This window comes from Cryptomeria japonica, chromosome 9, assembly GCF_030272615.1.
Source record: "Cryptomeria japonica chromosome 9, Sugi_1.0, whole genome shotgun sequence".
NCBI lineage: Eukaryota > Viridiplantae > Streptophyta > Pinopsida > Cupressales > Cupressaceae > Cryptomeria > Cryptomeria japonica.
The window spans coordinates 459,997,191-460,016,053 of NC_081413.1; the positions used below are offsets into that span (position 1 = coordinate 459,997,191).

An 18,863-nucleotide genomic window follows, 5' to 3' on the forward strand; every position below is an offset into this window, starting at 1 on the left:
GGTTTTTTCTCGCCTTCAGTGTGATCTTCATCTGTTTCTTCTGCTTTGTGTAGGGTCTTTCCCCACTCACCTAATTATATTTGTACTACTATGCGATTCGTTTTTTAGGTTAACCCCCATGAATCTATACTTTTCTGACTTTTTTGCTTTTTCATTTTTGTTTTGTGTTGAGACCTTTACTATTGTACCTGCTGTACATTTCAGCCCCTTTGATCTATTTTGGTCATAGTTTTAGAACTCGGACTCAGCAACCCAAAATAGGACTCGGACTCGGCAGCCCAAAATAAGACTTGGACTCGGCGCAGACTTGGCAGCAAAACCAGCTAGGACTCGGCGAAAAAAAAAACCAAAGTTTTACAACAAAAAAAAAAGAAATTAATGCATTTACAGAACATAAAAGCCTAATTTGCCTATAAATTTGTCATAATCAAAAATCACACATCATATGATCTTTATACACTTAATATTTGAAATTTCATAAAACACTTAATATTTGAAATTTCATAATTCATACTCAATAACTAGTGGGGGTTTAGGAGTGGAGACCCTAATGGATTTGAGGGGCAGCAATGATAAGCTGCACAAGGTGTTGGATATGAGAAAACCCCAATGATAGAAGGGGTGCGGGGAAACGAACTTTTGTTTCCCCAAGGGCTGGAAGTGGTGTTTTGGGGGCTATGCCCCCGGAAAAAAAAAATTTGGATGACTGACAATGGGAAGTTTGAGCCAAAATATGAAGAAATGGATAAGTTTGAGTTTCGGCATACCTTTTTTGGACACGAAAGTGCAAAAATAAGTGAAAAAAAAAATTAAAAACCAAATTTTTAAAGCTGCTGGACTTCCCAGCCAGATGCGAGAGTCTCACATCAGGACTCATGAGTCTGAGTCTAGCAGTTGCACTAGTCTCATGCCAGGACTCAGCAAGTTTTGGCCAAGACTCTCCAAGACTCGGCTCATGAGACCATGGCAAGTTGACTTCAAGAACCATAGGACTCCCGAGTCCCACGATTCTTTGCCAAAACTCGCCAAGTCCTCAAACTATGATTTTGGTCATCCAGTGGACATTAACATATTTTATCATTTTCCTACTTTCTTTCTGATATTGAATCCATTTTAAAAAAATTAAAAAATGTGTTTCCTATTATAGATGAGAACATGAATTACACGAGTTTTTCAATGTCATAGGGAGAACCTCTCTGGCAACAGTTTTACATCAGCTATCTCTAATATATTGGAACCTTAGAAGGAGCAAAATATTGCAATGAGGTTACAGTTAGATGACAACTTGAGCATTTTCCTCTGAAACAAGCCTCTCAAACAGCTGAAGTAGAATAGGCTGTTCTCTGATATTTTCCTCTGATGTATTCTTATTTATAAAAAGTCCAACTATAAACAGTTAGAATTAAGGAAATGGAGGAAGGAACAAAATTAATGATTTTAAACAGCTAAAAACTTAGTACGAATAGTAAAGATGATGCTATGCTAAAACATATATCACATAAGAATGCATAATGAAAGCTGCTTCCAGGGACTGCCTAGTTAAATTGATACTAATGAAACTCTCTAAAAGTAAACGTGAAAAGACACAGGACTAAAGTCATTTATGCAACCAATGTTATTATTTGCTAAGCTAAAATAGAGAATAAATAGTGACAACACGAGCATTTATGACAAAATAAAATTGCTATAGATCCATTGGATAATGTAATAAACAGGAAAATCAATTAGATAAGAATGTTCATGGACCAAGATGTTTCTGGAATAGTAATCGTGAGTTCCCTTAATTATCTAGGGTGCAGGTAACTCCCTGTTTGTTGCTCTAACTGTGACGTTTTGTAGTCCAAACTCAACACATCATCTCTGGAAAAAAAAGGAATATAAATAAGGTTATGAGCAACAGGCAAAAGCTCTCATTCTTGTTTTCAAGCAAATGGTTACTTTCCGAGGGTTCCTTCTATAGAAAAGAAAAGAAAAGAAGAATTACAAGTAATGCATCATTGGACAATGCCAGATCAACTTTTGAGTAGAGCATGATACACTAAATTTTATAAATCCTTTATATCACACCTGAATGGGTGAGATTTTCCTAGAAAAAAAGATTCTCACACAAAATTATCATAAGCAATAAAACAAAAAATACTTCCATAAAATACAGACTAGCAATGATAAGCTTGATCTCATAATAGACTCAATAGAAAAAGGTTAAAAGTGTCCTTCTGCAGACCCGATATGCACAATTCACACTTATATTGAATAATGCAAAGCTAAACTCTAGGCACACTAACACTACATCGGATGTGAAACAAATACCTTAGGGTACTAATAATGCAACCAGACTCACTAAAAGAAGTGGTCAAAGTAGTGTGAAAGCTACAAATAAAGGACAGCAAGAAGTAAAGCCCTGCAGAATGAAAAAAAGAATTAATAAATGTCATCTTGATAACCTCTCCCACTTTTTGAAATGCTGAACATTCTATTAGAGACAGAGAACCAAACACAACAAGGAGACATCAACATACAGGCAATTCATATATTTGCCTGAAACCTAAACAAAGAAGAAGTCTGCCATTAGGAATACTAGCAGGCTAAACTAAGTCTGCATTGAATATTTGTACAAGGATTCCACTAAAAAAAGTAATTTTCAATATAAATAGGCAGCAAACTAAGGTCAAACAAATACTCAAACAATTGCCTATTTGTAGCATATTAACAAAAAGAAAGCACACAACCTTCTAGTTCTGAGATCCTTCCTATTTTTGTCAACAACATGCTCCATCCACAAAGTTGATAATCAATATCAAACCATAAACTTGAATAGGACTTCCTAAAAGTAATGATTTAAAATGAAACAAAAAAACAGTGTACTTGAACATCTATGGCTGACTTTCAAAGCCTTGGAGAAAAGGGGCTCAGTAATTATACCATCAGATACAAGCACAAGAAGCCAATTCCAACAGAAGTATATATTAGAAACAGTAAGCCTAAATACTCATCTCTAGAATTGCAAAATGTAATAACCTCTTTTTTATAATGTTTGCCTCCAGCCATTTACTGTCACTCAAGATGGAAATGAGCCTGACTACATCAGAAATCCCTCTGAATTTAGGGAAGAGGAATTGAACTGCACATAAATAGAAAAAGGCTATCAAGAGTTCATGCATGAGAAATGAATATATACCTAAGTAATCCCTAAGGTGTAGCAAATTCATTCATCTGTATAAAGTTGAATCAAATACTAAGACAGGCAAAAAAGCATATCTACATTGATCTTGAATTTTCAATCTATGCCACCAATAGTAAATGGCAATGCTTTTGGACAGAGTCCCCATAGCATCTCCCCGTTAAATATATATTGTCTGGTAAGAACAATCAAATACTTAAGAAAGAAAATATCTGGTGGACAATAGCTAAAATGTAATATAAGACTCTCATGGGCAAAGACGAGATCAAAATAATAGCATATAATTTCCTTGCGAAGTCACCTACTCAATCTAAAAGTCAACTAATACTCATAAACACTGTCTATGTCTGCAGCTAGGCTTGCTATTGGCACTCAAGATATAGGAGGCATTAAAATGCATCTGGTATTAATATGGCAACAACTTTGTCCGTAGAATCAAAGACAAGAAATCCTATATAAGCTCCAAACATTGCCCCTCTCCTAAAAATAAATACATATTCCATTTCACAGTAAAGAGTGATTGAAAGTTTTTGCAATGCCCAGAATTTTAATCTACCCCCTGTCCTGTAAAAGGTTGATATCAGGCACACAAATCTCATCAAACAAATTCACTGCAGCTAGAGACTTTGCTCATGGATAATAATCTATATAAACAGCATCTTATTGAGGATTTTTGTAATTCATATGATGACAATTAACTGAATTATGCCATGAAACAAGTACAATGACATATAAATTGAAGAAACTTACAACCAGAGCAGTAACAACAGCACCAACCTCAGCTTGTTCGTCCTTATCAACTCCCTTAGTTAGAGCAGAAGCATTATTTTGACTCGCATGTGAAGAAGGTTGAGACACAGATAGTGCCGGCACCTGTTGAGATTCAGTAGAAGCTTGATTTGAAGCTGGAGTTATACTAGGCATGTTCTGTGACTGGGTACGAGGTAAAGAGGTTGTGAACTGGAAGATTAAAAAGAAAATTGTGAATTGGTAAATTATTTTTATTAATTATATCCTATCTACCACCTTGAAACAAAAAAATGGCAAAAACTTCCCAAAAATTCACATGTCAACTACTACAATATTTTGAACAAACTAATGCTGAACCATACCGTAAAGGATGAAGAGGGTGGCATTCTCAAACCCCATAAACCCGGCGGAGCAGGCATGTTGAGAGGTTGGGGAGGAGGGACGTTCCCATTAATCATGGGCCTTGGTTGCTGAATATGAGATGCAGAAACCACTTGTGACGGTTGTGTTGGTTGGGGCTGTTGGGAATATGATACAGAAAGCACCTGTGATGAAGATGTTGGTGGAGTCTGCTGAAGATAGGATGCAGTAGATGCCTGTGAGAAAGGTGTGAGTGTAGGCTGCTGTGGAAACTGTGCAGATCCCACATGTGAAGAAGGCGGAGGTTGTGGCAGCTGCCCTGGACGAAGAGGAAATTGCTGAATTTGTGGAGAGTACTGCACAGGCTGTTGATGAACTTGTGAAGGAGCCCCCATGCTTGTCTGTGGCATGCCTTGTCCCATGGAAAATATTGGTGGGCGAAACTGCATGCTTGTTGAAGAGATAAATTTCTGTCCTGGTTGTGGTGGAACGGCAGGTTGAAACTGTAATAGGCCAAAGTTAGATCATAGGAAATCAAAATGAGAGCTTTCTTAAAATTGCATACAAATGCAGCTGCAAGCAAAGCAAATGAATACAAAAGAGCTATCCAAATCAAACCTGTAGACTTTGTTGAGCCCCAAAACTTTGAGCTTGATCAGAAGAAGCCAAGCCAGGAGGACGAGGTAGCTGCACATTCATAAGATATGCATGAAATGATAGAATACTTAAGTGCTAATTGATTTATGTTACATACTAATACAGTATCAAGAAGTTATTTAGATGGCTAAAAGTTCAAAACGCTGACTACCAGTGGCCCTGAAGCAGAAGAGTTGTCTCCCAAGTGAGCCTGCGGAGCAAGAGGCTGACCAGACACAACTGTAGCTGCTGGCATATTTGGACCTGGAAAGAATTATGACATGTAAACCAATTAATCTTCAAGGTCTGGAAGAAAGCCATCTGCAATCAACTGTAAAAGATAGCATGAACACTTAACTCATGAGGTAATGTATTAAATTGCACTACACCACACTAATATCAAATGAGACCTGTCAAAAAATGGAATTACAACAATTGACTATTTAACATCTGTATGACCCTACAAAAACAAATATACTTAAGAATGTAAGAGGAACTCTATCTAAGAATCAATAAAAAAATTTACCTTGATATATAAAACTAACAAGAAGTACCTAGAAATCACTCAAGATAGTTGTCGTGCAAAAAACGCAGTACACAGCATGGCTGGAACAGCAAATATGTGAACTAAAATTGGACCATCCCCAAACAAAAGTAAGGATTCCGACAGGATCTCACAATTTGTCACATGAATCTAGATAGATGCTTACATAGAGAACTCAGAACAGTGAAACAACCCCTCCCAAATTAGTCATTCATGTATATGACAACCCTTACATGGAAGATAGCAACTTGACCTCAAAAGTGAAAACAAAGACAATATACCAACATATAGCAAATTATCACAAATAGCACCAATAATAAAAAATATCAGCAAAAGAGATAAGTCGAGCATGTTAAATAAGGCAAAGAAAAAGTGAAATTGGTCATTGAATTACGACAATCACTTTATTCTAAATCATTCTACCCAACCTTGCCAAATGATAAATCCATTAACAAAGTGGCACACGAATTTGCCTCTAGCTAATAAAGTAACACAGACTACACAGGACGAACTCATCCAGTAAGCAGCTATTTTATAATTGTAGAATGAACAATCATCAAGAATTCTGTATGGTAACCAAATGATATTTGGCAACGACATCTCACACAGAGCACAATCAAATTCATAGCATCCACATCCCACCCACAATCAAATTCATGTATACTCCAAGCCAGCTATTACATGATGACTAGGACAGAACTACCCAAGTCCACAATAAAGAAAACAAAGCCAATTTCATTAAAGGATTCAAAACTTTTCAACACTAGGAAATTTTGACGAGTTAGTAATTAACCCAGCATGTGAATGGTAAAAGCCCAATAGTCTCACTTTTGCATACCTAGCTAAAGGATTTGCCCCATCCAATTTGATGTTAGCTCAATGGCAAGATAGATGGAGAATTCCTCTCTGAAGCGGGGCATGATTCCATGGTGCCATCATTTGATGCTATTAAGCCTCCATCACTAAAAAAGGTCTCTCCTAAGAAGCTAAAAATTGTGACAGAAGTTAATACCGGAGCCTTTGGTAACAGCCCACATAACCACTCTACAGTACAAAGACAATGCTACCCTGATGACATGCAAACACTGTTCATACCAGAAGGCAGGACATGGCAAAGGTAACAGTTGAAGGCAGCAACAAAAATGCAATAAAGTGAACAAGATGATCGCACAAATAGAACCGAGATCCACAACAGAAAAAGCAAACTATTACATATCCTTGATGGTTATTAAAACTGAAAGATGTTAAAATAATTCAACTTCCACAAGTGCCAACAGCAGCAAAGCCAAAACCAAGCATGGGACTGAAAAGAGCTAAATCAAGTAAATCAAAAGACTTTTTATCCACCTGGACAGCAGAGAAACAAGTGATGATCCAGTAATTCTTGTGCTAGAAATAAGGATATTCGGTGGAATACTGCATGCAGTTTGACCATTGTGCTGGCCAATAAAAGTACAAGATGACTAAAACTACTAATTTTGAATGACATTAGAGGATTGCAAAAAACTATGACTGTTAGAAATCTAAAATCTCAAAGGAATCCATTAATAGTCAAGGATAATCAAAGGAAAGATCCCTTAAAAGGCACCAACCCAGAATGTAGCACAATAAGACAGATCCTGTACTCACAACTCTCCTTTCAAGAGGACGGGTGAGTGCTACAACCATTACACATGATATGAAAATTCAAATAAAGAATATTTGCAAAAGTTTTCAGGAAAAAAATGGCATAGGCATTTTATGTCCAAACAGAACCTGCATTCAATACATCTGCACCCCCCCCGCCCTCCCCAATTAATGCACACTTGCAGTTAACACTAGAAATTTGCAAAATAGAAAGCCAAGAGATGCATGAAATCTTGTTGAACAATCTGCATGTGTAAAACAGAGCTTGGAAACAATGATCCTTTATTGTTGTAGTCAAAGAAAGACTGCCACTATTGTTGAAGGACAGTAATTGGCAACAACACCACACGATGAAATTTTGTTTGGGGATCTCCATGAAGCAAACAATGATTGTTCAATTGCAGATATTGTTAAAAGACAGCAAGTAGCAATAACAACAAACCATGCTCCATATTGGCTTAAAGTTGAGTGTGTGAACAAGGCAGTGACACAACAATGGCAATTTTGCTTGTTTCTCACAAGGAACCATACAGATAAACGTGAAAGCAACATTGTAGCCATCGAAGTCTACAATATAAGATTAGGGTGGCCTTATTTATGTGATTAAAGCATTGAGTAGAAACAGTTCAAGCATGAATATGAAAAAGGAAAGGTCAACATATGGGTTGCAAGCCGATAACTTGGAACAAGTGACTATCCTGCAATGAGATAGATGACAGGTGATATTCTTGAAATGTTTGGAGGTGCTTGCTGTAAAGCCCATGACTCCCCCACAGTGACCAAACCAGAAGAAAGTACTCACAAAGAAGATGCACTGATCAAGAATAAAAAGGAAGCAAAGACCTTGGCAAATAATGGAAAAAAGATGCTTGTTAAGAACCAGCACTAAAAAAGCTTTGAATGCCTGCCTAATTTGTGGAATGATTCCATGGTTGTGCAAGAGGAATCTAATTAATCATAACATTGACAAAGGGTGGACCTAAGAAGTTGGCAATCACAAAAGAATAATGCTACCAATGTCTTTGGTGACAACACAAAAATGTACACCAAAGAACGATGTCAAAGCAATACTAGGATTAGTAAACACAATCCAAATCCACACTCTAGATCGCATCATCATGCCATAACAATGCTCATAGAAAACAGCAGCATTGTGTATCAAGGTCAACAGCTCAGAATAAATGGTACCAATATCCATGATATGTTAGGAAAATATTGACAAAGTTGCATCTAGATATTTTGGTATACCATATGCCAAATATTTTGTGCTGATGGTATCAGATATGTGCTTATATTAATCATTAGGCATTTAGAAGGATAGTAAGCATGCATAAAGAATTCTAAATGATTGCATGTAGTTGAGAAACCATGCATTTGGGACATGGGAATCTACAAGAGAAGATTGGTAGGATCATTTGCCCTATGATAATTCTTTATATATTAAACATCCATTATCCAATAAATGAAATAGTAGTAGAAGTTTGACAGTATCCATGACAAGTTAGAAAAATATTCACATAGGTGTGCGGAGATGTTATGGCATATCATCTGCCATATATTTTGAGGTCATAGCATTATTCATGTACTTATATTAATTATTTGGCATTTAGTAGGAGAATATACGTGCATAAAGAATTCCATAGAGAAGCAAGTGGTTGAGAAAGTGTGTATTTGGGACATGAGAATCTGCCAGATAAGATAGTTAGGCTCGTTTGTTATGTAAAAAATTTGTTTGTATTAAGCATACTTTACCCATAAAGAATATTAATCATCTGATATCAATTAATTGGCATTTAATAGGGAGATATACATGCATAATCAATTCCATTGAGTAGCAAGAGGTTACAAAGTGTGCCTTGTTGTTATGTAGCTGGGTCGGATCCCTTCTAGGGCCGACCTAGTGCACAAAATGTCAAGTGGCCTGTCGGCCTTAACATTTAGAAATCTCAGTTGTAATATCCGATTAAGGGCAGGCCCTAAATAGGGCGAATGATTAATATATAACTTGTAAATTGTAAATAGGTCAAGACCTATTCGATGTAACTCGTAGATAAAGTATTCAAATTCTTGTGACTTGGGGCCAAAATGAATAAGACCGACCAAGGTTTGTTGTGGGCTTGAACTCATATAAGTAAGATCATTTAAGGATCACAAAGGCAATCAACCAAGCGAATACTCCTACCTCTGCTGTGCGAACTTCCTAAACAGCGAATTAATCATCTAAGACAGCGAACTATTCAGTGAATCATCTTCTAACTGGGCGAACTTATTCACAGGCCTGCCGAATCCGCTCTTAAGTCTACTGAGCCTGTTCCTAGGGTGTCGAACCTGCATCAAGGGTGCTGAACCTGATTCAAGGTTTCTTGCTGGGTTTTTCACCTCCAAGAGGGAGGTTTTCCCAGGATAGCATTGTGTTATGTGTTGCATTTATATTTTCTTTGTTATTTTCTTTCAGTCTGATTACTAAAATCAACATGGTATCAAAGCTTGGTTCGAATTAGGGGTAATCAAATTGATTGTAGTTGTTCCTCCTCTTCCTATTTGCTCTTATCACTTCATTCGAAATGTTAAATTGTCTCAGGGTTGAAGATAGATTGGATGGTGCATCCAACTTCACGTCATGGAGATTCTGAATCATGCTTGCATTGAATGGAAGTTGCAGACTTTGTGGAGAGATCATCCATTGAACCTGAGGCAGAAGAGGAAAAGACTTCATGGAGGAAGAAAGATTTGCAAGCTCAGAGAATGCTGGTTGACTCCGTGAAGGATCATATTGTACCTATCATCTCCAAGCTGAAGACTGCCAGCGAAATGTTCAAGACATTGAAAGAGATGTACGAAATCAACAACACCAACTGTGCCCTAGCTTTGAAGCAACAGCTTCATCATATCAAGATGATGAAAGGTGAATCCGTCATAGCATACTTCATGAGGATTTCTGATTTGAGAGATCAGCTCTCATCCATTGGAAAGGTTGTTGATGACAGTGACTTGATCATGCTTGCTCTCAATGGTCTTCCGACATCTTGGGAGTCTTACATTCAAGGAATTAGTGCAAGATCAGAACTTCCCAAGTTTGACCGTTTGAGAGCAGATTGCATACAAGAAGAGCCACAGTTGATAGCAAGAGGAATTGAGCGTGATCATTATGATGTAGAAAATCAAGTCCTTGCTTCGCATAAGGTTAAAGGAAAAGGAAGGAAGTGGGATAGAGACAGAGATTCAAATCCTGCCCCTAAATCAAAAAGGAAGAAGGACTTATCTCACATCCAGTGCTTTAAGTGTGACAAGTATGGTCATTTTGCTCGGAATTGCAAATTCAGGTCTACTCCTCTTGTTTCTTCTGCAAAAGTTGACATAGGGACATCTCAGGAGGAGCAAAGGTCAAATGAAGACTTCCTTTTCTAAAAGGAGGAAATGTTAGAGGGAGCTTGACATCTTTAGCTTCAGAGGGAGCTTGTCAAGCTCAGAGGGAGCCAGTTTCTTTCAGCTTTAGAGGAAGACACATTTTTGGTTAATGCATTCTTCTCTGGGAGAAGTTTGAGGTGAAAGCCCTCGTTCCACCCTTTGCGAGTAGGTATGGTGGATCCACCCTCTGCGAGTAGGTATGGTGGATCCACCATCTGCAAGTAGGCATGGTGGAGATGCACTCTTCTCTGGGAGAAGTTTGAGGTGAAAGCCCTCTTCCACCCTCTGCGAGTAGGCATGGTGGATCCGCCCTCTGTGAGTAGGTATGGTGGATGTCATAAAAGAAATTCCATGATGTGCTTGTTCACCTTCTGGGAGTGGTGAACGTCATGTTGAGATGACAATAAGCACTTATGTCTTTCATCCATGGGAGTAGCCATGGTGGTAGTCACTATGTGACTTGGTCATTCAGAAGGAATCCCCCCTAGCTAAGAGGGAGTGTTGTTATGTAGCTAGGTTAGATGCCTTCTAGGGCCGACCTAGTGCACAAAATGTCAAGTGGCCTGTCGGCCTTAACATTTAGAAATCTCAGTTGTAATATCCGATTAAGGGCAGGCCCTAAATAGGGCAAATGATTAATATATAACTTATAAATTGTAAATAGGTCAAGACCTATTCGATGTAACTTGTAGATAAAGTATTCAAATTCTTGTGACTTGGTGCCAAAATGAATAAGGCCGACCAAGGTTTGCCTTTGTGATCCTCAAATGTGATCATTTGAGGATCACAAAGGCAATCAACCAAGTGAATACTCCTACCTCTGCTGTGCGAACTTCCTAAACAGCGAATTAATCATCTAAGACAGCGAACTATTCAGTGAATCATCTTCTAACTGGGCGAACTTATTCACAGGCCTGCCGGCTCCTAGGGTGTCGAACCTGCATCAAGGGTGTTGAACCTGATTCAAGGTTGCTGAATCTGCTCCAGACCTGAAGACATTCGTCCTAGGGCATGCGAATATCGTCATATGGTCTGAAATCTGCATTCTGAGCAAGTTGATCAAGTCTGATCTGAGTTGTGAATCAGATAAGTTACTTGTATGCCCTAGAGGAGCTATATTGTAATTTGATGTTATATTTAACCTAATCGGATCTCAGATTTCTTGCTGGGTTTTTCACCTCCAAGAGGGAGGTTTTCCCAGGATAGCATTGTGTTATGTGTTGCATTTATATTTTCTTTCAGTCTGATTACTAAAATCAACATGCCTTTGGGACATGAAATTTACAAGATAAGATTGATAGGCTCATTTGTAATACGAGAAATTTGGTCGTATTAACCATACTTTACCCATAAATGAACTAACACAAGGTTTGATAGTGATGCATACAACATTTGTCACTGTTTACAACTTGCACATTGCTAGTTTCTTGTATGCTTGTTTTCATGACAAGGCAACGTGAACTGTTACAACCTTTATAGCGAGTAGTTCAAATTCTTACAGTTACTGTAAATGTCTAAGACGCACTTATAATGGTACCACGCAATGACAAAACTGAGAGGCTGTAATAAAAAGAAAAGATCATTGTAGTTCTCAGTCTAATAATAAAGACAACTTAGATTTTATTATCTAAAAAAAAGTTAAAAATTGCTTTGACCCCACTCGATGTTTTTACCATTAAAGAATGCAAGGAAGTCAATAATTTAAGAGTGGGAATTGAATGACAAAAGCACATACCTATGTTACATGGGGTTACAAATGTTAGCAAACTACCAATAGAATTAGGTCACACTGTATGTCGACTACTCTGGAATGGCAATGGGCAATAAATGCTGGTGCTGAAAGTAACTCCAAACGATGGAAGTAATAACACAAATTGTTATTGACTCCACAATTTTCACTTAAACTGTCAGAATCGGAGGTAGCAGTGGAAAAGCAACAAATCCTTAAAACCCATGTGTTCAAGCAAACAATCAACTTCCTTATGTTTCATAATCTGATAGTTGTAGATCCACAAAACATTGTCTTGTGATCCTGACTAACTGACAGCCCATCAAACAGTGTCCAGGAAAATGAGGGTGTGATCTACTCATTCGCAACTTGCCATAAGGTTTGAAGCTAGAGAAAAATTACCAACTTCAACAGTGCAATGGATTCATCAGCCTCAGATAATATGAGCCCTTCATCTGCATCTTCCATAGAATATTCTGCTGCCACTAAAAAGTATTCCCCAAGAGTGTGTCAGCCAGGCAATTCTCCAAGTTACATCTCCTAAGAGTACCTACCACTTACTACTCAATACTAACTTATCCACGTGATTTCAAGCTATAAGCAAACTGCCAAATTCACCAGCACAAAGGATTCTTTGGCCTTGGATGCTATGAGTACCTCATCAGCATCTTCTTAAAATTGTTCTTCTGCCACTAAGATTTATTCTCCAAGGGCCTGTCGGGTAGGCAATTCTCCAAGATTTACCTTCTAACAGGCACGCACTATCAACCTCGAAATTGAGAATGACTAGCAATTACTTGACAAATTTTGTATGTTCCTCACTGCAGTTACCCACTTTTATTGAGTTTTTCCTATCAGTTGTCATACAATGCAGACTCATTGACTCACTCAGTCAAACACTCACATAGACTAGTATAATTTCAACTTCAACTACTATTCCTTCCATGCCCATGCAAACCCTAGTGAATCCCATTCCATTACTGGCGCTAATAATACCAGTTTTCATCTCCTATAAATTCACTTTATGAAAAAAAAAAAAGATAAGTCAACTTAGCATGGTCCCATGCAGCTGCTGACTGTTGTTTATTCAGGTGCAGGTGGTCCTACATAATTTTTTAATTAGCACATCCCATAATTTGTAATCTTGTCCTAAAAAGATGGAGCAGCTATACTTAGGATTTGAAACTTCAGCTGTAGGTAAAGAGGGAGGGCTAAACTATTGCAGTCACTGCTTAACCTCAAACTTCTCAAATGGCTACATATTTTTCTTCCCTCCTTTTTAACACTTTTTAGCTTTTATCTCCAAAATTTGTTAATTTAAACAAAGCTTAAAGTTTGTTTAAAAAGTAACTGAAAGAAAATATAATTACAAGTTCATGGAGATTAATAAGGACCATACCCTACACAAACAAAATCTGCCTCAAAGCGTTTGGAAACTAGAGACATGGGCCATCTTAACACAACTACACCCAACTCAAGTATTTCGATAAAATTCAACTCAAAAAATTGCATTAACTACTTACCACCTTCGATAGAATCAAGCAAAGAGGAAGGATAAGGATTAAATCATATTGAATATTTCTATGTTTTCCTTATAAACTTAATAAAGAAAGCCAAACTAATCAGGTTTGCAAACATAGGCTGGGACTAGATACACGGTGCAAGACAAAAGATAAGAAGTTTGACCTATTATTCCGATTACCTTCCTTTATGACTAATGCAAGATAAATAATACAATTATAAGTGTAAATGTTGATTCAACTTAGGATAACTCTTAAACATAAGTCTAGCGTTGCTTCATCCAGTTCCATGACATCAAAAACTAGCTAACATCATCTTGCTTAAGGGTTTCTGAAGGCTAATAGAAAGAACAGAATTAAACAAACCCTACCAACCGGCTGAGTGGCCCAAAACTGGCTGAATACTCAAATGTTTTGAAATCCTCCTCACAACATTGGCAATGCAAGGCAGTGGTAAAAATATTTATGGATAAAATTAAGTAAACTATTAACAGACAGGAGAATAAAATCTCCTTGTGAAGCTAATGTTGAGGACCTGACCGGCTTATAATTATAGACACAATACACGGAAAGGATATAGAATTTGATAAACCAAATTCAACAATTCCCTGTAAGAATTTTCACCTAGAAAACATAAATGTCATAAATGCACCTAACGTGGATAAGATGAACAGTTCAAGAATCCTAGAAAGGGATGAAACTCCAACTTAAAACATCTTGAACCATTCATCTCATGCATATACCATATGTTAGTGACAGCTACACCGCAGAAGAACATCCGCATAAATATAAATTGTTCAGGTTGCAATTCCAAACACTTATCAATGTTATTATCATACACTTTTTTTTTGAAAAACATAAAAAATGCCAGGCACAGAGAATGTGTTGCCGGTCAAAATGCCAAGGGCAAGGCATATGTCTGCAGACTTATTGAGCGCAACATTAAATCAGCTTGCAAAATAAAAATCCAGCGACAATCCAAGAAATACTAAATTCGCAGCCCACAAAATAAAACCCTAGTGAACGATCTGTTCCCACAGACTTTAAAGTACATGGGGAAATGAGAGTTAGAGAGAGAACTTATTGAACATATAACTACGGTAACTAGAGTTAGGGGTAATTTCACAAACTTATGGCAGTGGAAAACATAATTAAGGGTGGAACATATGGCAAGGCAACTAAAGTGGGCACCACGTAGTTACAGACGCATTTCTTCCATTTTGAAGTATGTAATAAACACTTCGGGCATAGAGAATTCGGGTTCAAAACCTGGCAAGTATGGATTGAACTGCCGTAAAAACTACATAAATAAAGCTCTTCAACCCAGGATTAGGTTGTAATGGTAATAGACCAGTTGTAAGAGAGTGACTCGCGTTCAAATCCTCCATTATGATAAGGAGCCTAGAGTCCATTATTCTACTCAGCATACACTGAATCATATTCAACATGTGCTGAATTTATAGTGTGATAAACGTGTGGAGTAACAAGCACGAGCCATACTTAACGGCAACTCATGGTTACAAATTTTAAGAATGTCGTCTATACTTACCTCGAATTACATCAAAGATCGCCCCATCATTTCAAAAGAATAAAATTAGAAAAAAATTATTATGAAGAACCCTGCACCCACGGTAAACAAATAAACTATCTGCTAAGTTTGCGCAACGATTTCACTCATGTCCGTCCTGTAAAAAAATTCTGATAGCTTTATATCATGTATAAAAGTTGTTCTTAAATTTAATCAATTGAACAGAATCTGCATTTTATAGTGTTTACTTCAGCACAAAAGCCAAAATCCTTAAACCCTTAGAAAGATTGCATCTAAGGCTCCACAAAAAAGTAACTGATCATTGAGCTTTATTCAGGACAGTAGATCCTCCCTTTACTTCGTTCAGATATCAGAATTCGGTCAGAAACGTTCGGTATTGTTATGTTTAGCAATTTTTCCCGCTGACGTATTGGGCAGAGAATATTCTTTCTTAAAGGAATTTTCGCATGCCGGTAGGACCATCGATGCGAAATGTACTCACGAAGATTCTACAATCTAACGGTCCTGAGGCCTGCGACCCCCACAATTCAGGGTTTTGAAAAAACGGCAGATACAGTAGCCAGCGCAAACAATTAAGAGACGTAATCTTGATATTCGAAGCCACGACTGGTGATTCACGATTGCAGAAGATTTCGCAAAGATACAAACTAAAATCTTTGGACGGTTTTCTGTGAAGGTAAAGCTAGGGTTCTTTCTACTGTAGAAAAAATCATGGACTAAAACTGAAAAAAAGACTTGTCATTGGCAAGAGACCTCTGATCCAAGGAACATGACCAATCGGCTGATGTGGAGAAGGGACGCCCGCCATCTCTAAACCTTCAAATTTTCAGCAATTGCGGAGTAAAACCCTCGATACCGCAACAGCTGCCTTCTTGTGATCGCGATTAATGGATGAATCAACCAGTGATATGCGAATCGTCCGCTTTTAATACAAAAACTTTTGCTTCAATTTTGCTAAAATCTTGACTTGCAATTTGTAGATTTACTATGGAGAAAATAATTAGAATCAAAACTTTGTTTTACTATTTTTATTTTTTAATATATAGACTACGGTGGGGTGTTATGGTGAAAATAGCATACCTTTCATTTTTATCTCCGTTTTGGGTTACTTCTAACTTGCTAGTCTTTTATCTAAAGAAACACATTGTTTGGATGAGTAGTCGAAATTATGTTTTGAGAGTGTATTTTATAGAATAATTAAGCTGATAGGTTTTTAGTGGGAGAATTCGACCATCGAAATGTTTGCCTATCAACATTCTTCCCGGCGTGGTGACGTGTGGGTTGGGTTTTTGCGTCATGAGGTGTTCGCTTGGGGTGGTGTCGATCGGTGCTCTCATTTTCCGAAGCGACGTTGTCTTTAATGTTTTCTTCGCCGACCATGCCCACGAATGTTGACGTTGTTTATGGCCGCTCTTGAACCCTAAAATGTATTTTGTTTTGTTGTTGTGCTAAGTGTTTTGCTCTGCAAATTTTCTAGTAACGTTGGATTTAGTCATCGAGTTAGGTTTTTTTCTCGCTGTGACTGTTTTGTTGGTGTCGTTTCTAAACTTCTCGTCGTGAATGATTTTAGTCTGCAAGGTAAGTGTTTATTTTAAAGTTTGTTTAATTTGTAACGTATTGTTTTATATTGTGCTTATGTTTTTTCGTGGTGTGCTTGCAGGGTTCTTACTTTGTTTGTGTTGTTTCACTGTTTGTGGACGTCACTACTTTCACTCTGCAAGGCAGCTGTTCACTTTTACAGGTATTAGGGTTTGTGAAGGTGTTTGCTCGCTCCCTCTCAATTATTGCTATTTCGTCATCAAGTTAAACATCTTTGCAGTTGGTAAGTGTTGTATGTTTAATGTTTTGTAGTTTAATATCCTCGGCTTTTGGCGTTATTTTGTTTGTGAAGGATTTTACTCTGCAAGGTAAGTGCTTATTTTTACAGTTTATCATTTGTAAAGATGTTTTTTTATAGTGTGCTTATGTATTTTTTCAGTGTCGTTGCAGGGTTATTACTTTATTACTTTCACTCTGTAATGGAAGTGTTCACTCTTACAGGTATTAGGGTTTGTGAAGGTGTTTCCTCTCTCTTTCTCTGTTATTGCTCTTTCGTCGTCAAGTTAAACATCTTTGCAGTTGGAAAGTATTGTATGTTTAATGTTGTGTGGTTTAATATCCTCGATTTTTGGCATTATTATGTTTGTGAACGGTTTTACTCTACAAGGTAAGTGTTTATTTTTACAGTTTATTTGGTTTTTAAAGATCTTTTTTATACTGTGCTTATGTATTTGTTTCATGTCCTTGTAGGGTTATTACATTGTTTGTGTTGTTTCACTATTTGTGGACGTCAATACTTTCACTCTACAAGGGAAGTGTTCACTTTAAAAGGTATTAGGGTTTGTGAAGGTGTTTGCTATTTATGTCTGGGTTATTGCTCTTTCGTGATCCAGTTAATAATCTTTACAGTTGGTAAGTGTTGTATGTTTAATGTTCTGTGGTTGAATATCCTCTGTTTTTTGCGTTATTTAGTTTGTCAATGCTTTTAGTTTGTAAGGTAAGTGTTTATTTTTACAGTTTGTTTTGTTTGTAAACATTTTGGACGTCAATAAGCTGATTAAGATGTCTGACTCTGGGAAACAGAACAAGGAGACGGAAAACAGTGAAGCGGAGGAGGAAATGGAAATGGAGGACTGGTTGGAGAAAGATATGATAAAAGGCGACCTGAAACATTTGGAGGACATTATTAAAACCATGAAAGAACAGGTGGAGGAGGACAAAGACAATGTCAACACCCGGATGGCCCGTAATGAGAAAGCATTGAAAAGCCTTATGAACCACAGCCTCCAAGTCCTTAAAGTTTCTTCCCAGAATATGAATGCGTCGGTGGATCATCTGGAAAAGAAAAAACAAGAGAAGAACCTAGTAATTATAGAAGATGCTCCAACTTCCAGCCTAACCCACCAGACCCCTAGGTGCAGAACCAGGCAGAATACTGCTGAGAAGGACACGAAAATGAAAGAGAGTCAGATTGTTCAGGAAAACACCGACTTGAGGGAAGCGGTCAAGGCAATGATGCTCTTGGTGCAAAATGCAGAGGAAACCATGAAGAGTTTTTAATTTTCTTGTAATGCTGGGCTTGGGGTTAATTTCTTGCTGGCCTCTTGCTGTCCTTTTCTCTGCTGGTCTTTTGCAGTTGTTTTGTTTCGTTTCCTTCTTGAATATCTTTCGAATGTAATTGGGTTTCGGGTCCCTTAAAACCTGTTTTTACTTAATCAAAAATATTTTGGACGTCAATACTTTCACTTTGCAAGGCAAATGTTCTTTGTTTGGCTTCTAATTTGTCGGTCTATGTCGGTTATTGTAGAGTTTTTGGGGTTTGCAAAGGTGTTTGTTATACTCTGCTTAGAATTTTTCCTCGGCGTGAATGCTTTAAGTCTACAAGGCAATTGTTCTTTGTTTGGTTTCTAATTTGTCAGTCTCTGTTTTTAATTTGTGGGTCTTTCTCGGTTATTGCTCTTTTCTAATCATGTTAATTTGCAGGGTTATTGTTGTCGTTTTATTCTTTGTGGTATTACGTT

General features: G+C 37.5%; 1 protein-coding gene across 7 annotated transcripts in view; it reads right to left on the reverse strand.

Annotated features, from left to right (window-relative positions):
- LOC131071660 (pre-mRNA-processing protein 40A) overlaps positions 1 to 16,279 on the reverse strand; it is a 149,052-nt gene extending 132,773 nt beyond the window's left edge. The window contains exons 1-5 of one of the 7 annotated variants that reach the window (XR_009112556.2): positions 16,057 to 16,279; positions 5,100 to 5,191; positions 4,910 to 4,978; positions 4,294 to 4,794; positions 3,932 to 4,141 (exon numbers count right to left, since the gene is read on the reverse strand). Coding sequence is in view for 6 of the 7 variants with exons in the window: in XM_058007590.2 (XP_057863573.2) it covers positions 3,932 to 4,141; positions 4,294 to 4,794; positions 4,910 to 4,978; positions 5,100 to 5,191; positions 16,057 to 16,111 (927 nt within the window). In the remaining variant the exon portion in view is untranslated. Of the gene's footprint in view, positions 1 to 3,018; positions 3,122 to 3,931; positions 4,142 to 4,293; positions 4,795 to 4,909; positions 4,979 to 5,099; positions 5,192 to 15,598; positions 16,019 to 16,056 lie in introns of those variants that run through there. The other 6 variants (XM_058007590.2, XM_058007589.2, XM_058007591.2 and 3 more) reach the window with 6 other exon arrangements.
- Between the last annotated feature and the right edge of the window lie 2,584 nt (positions 16,280 to 18,863).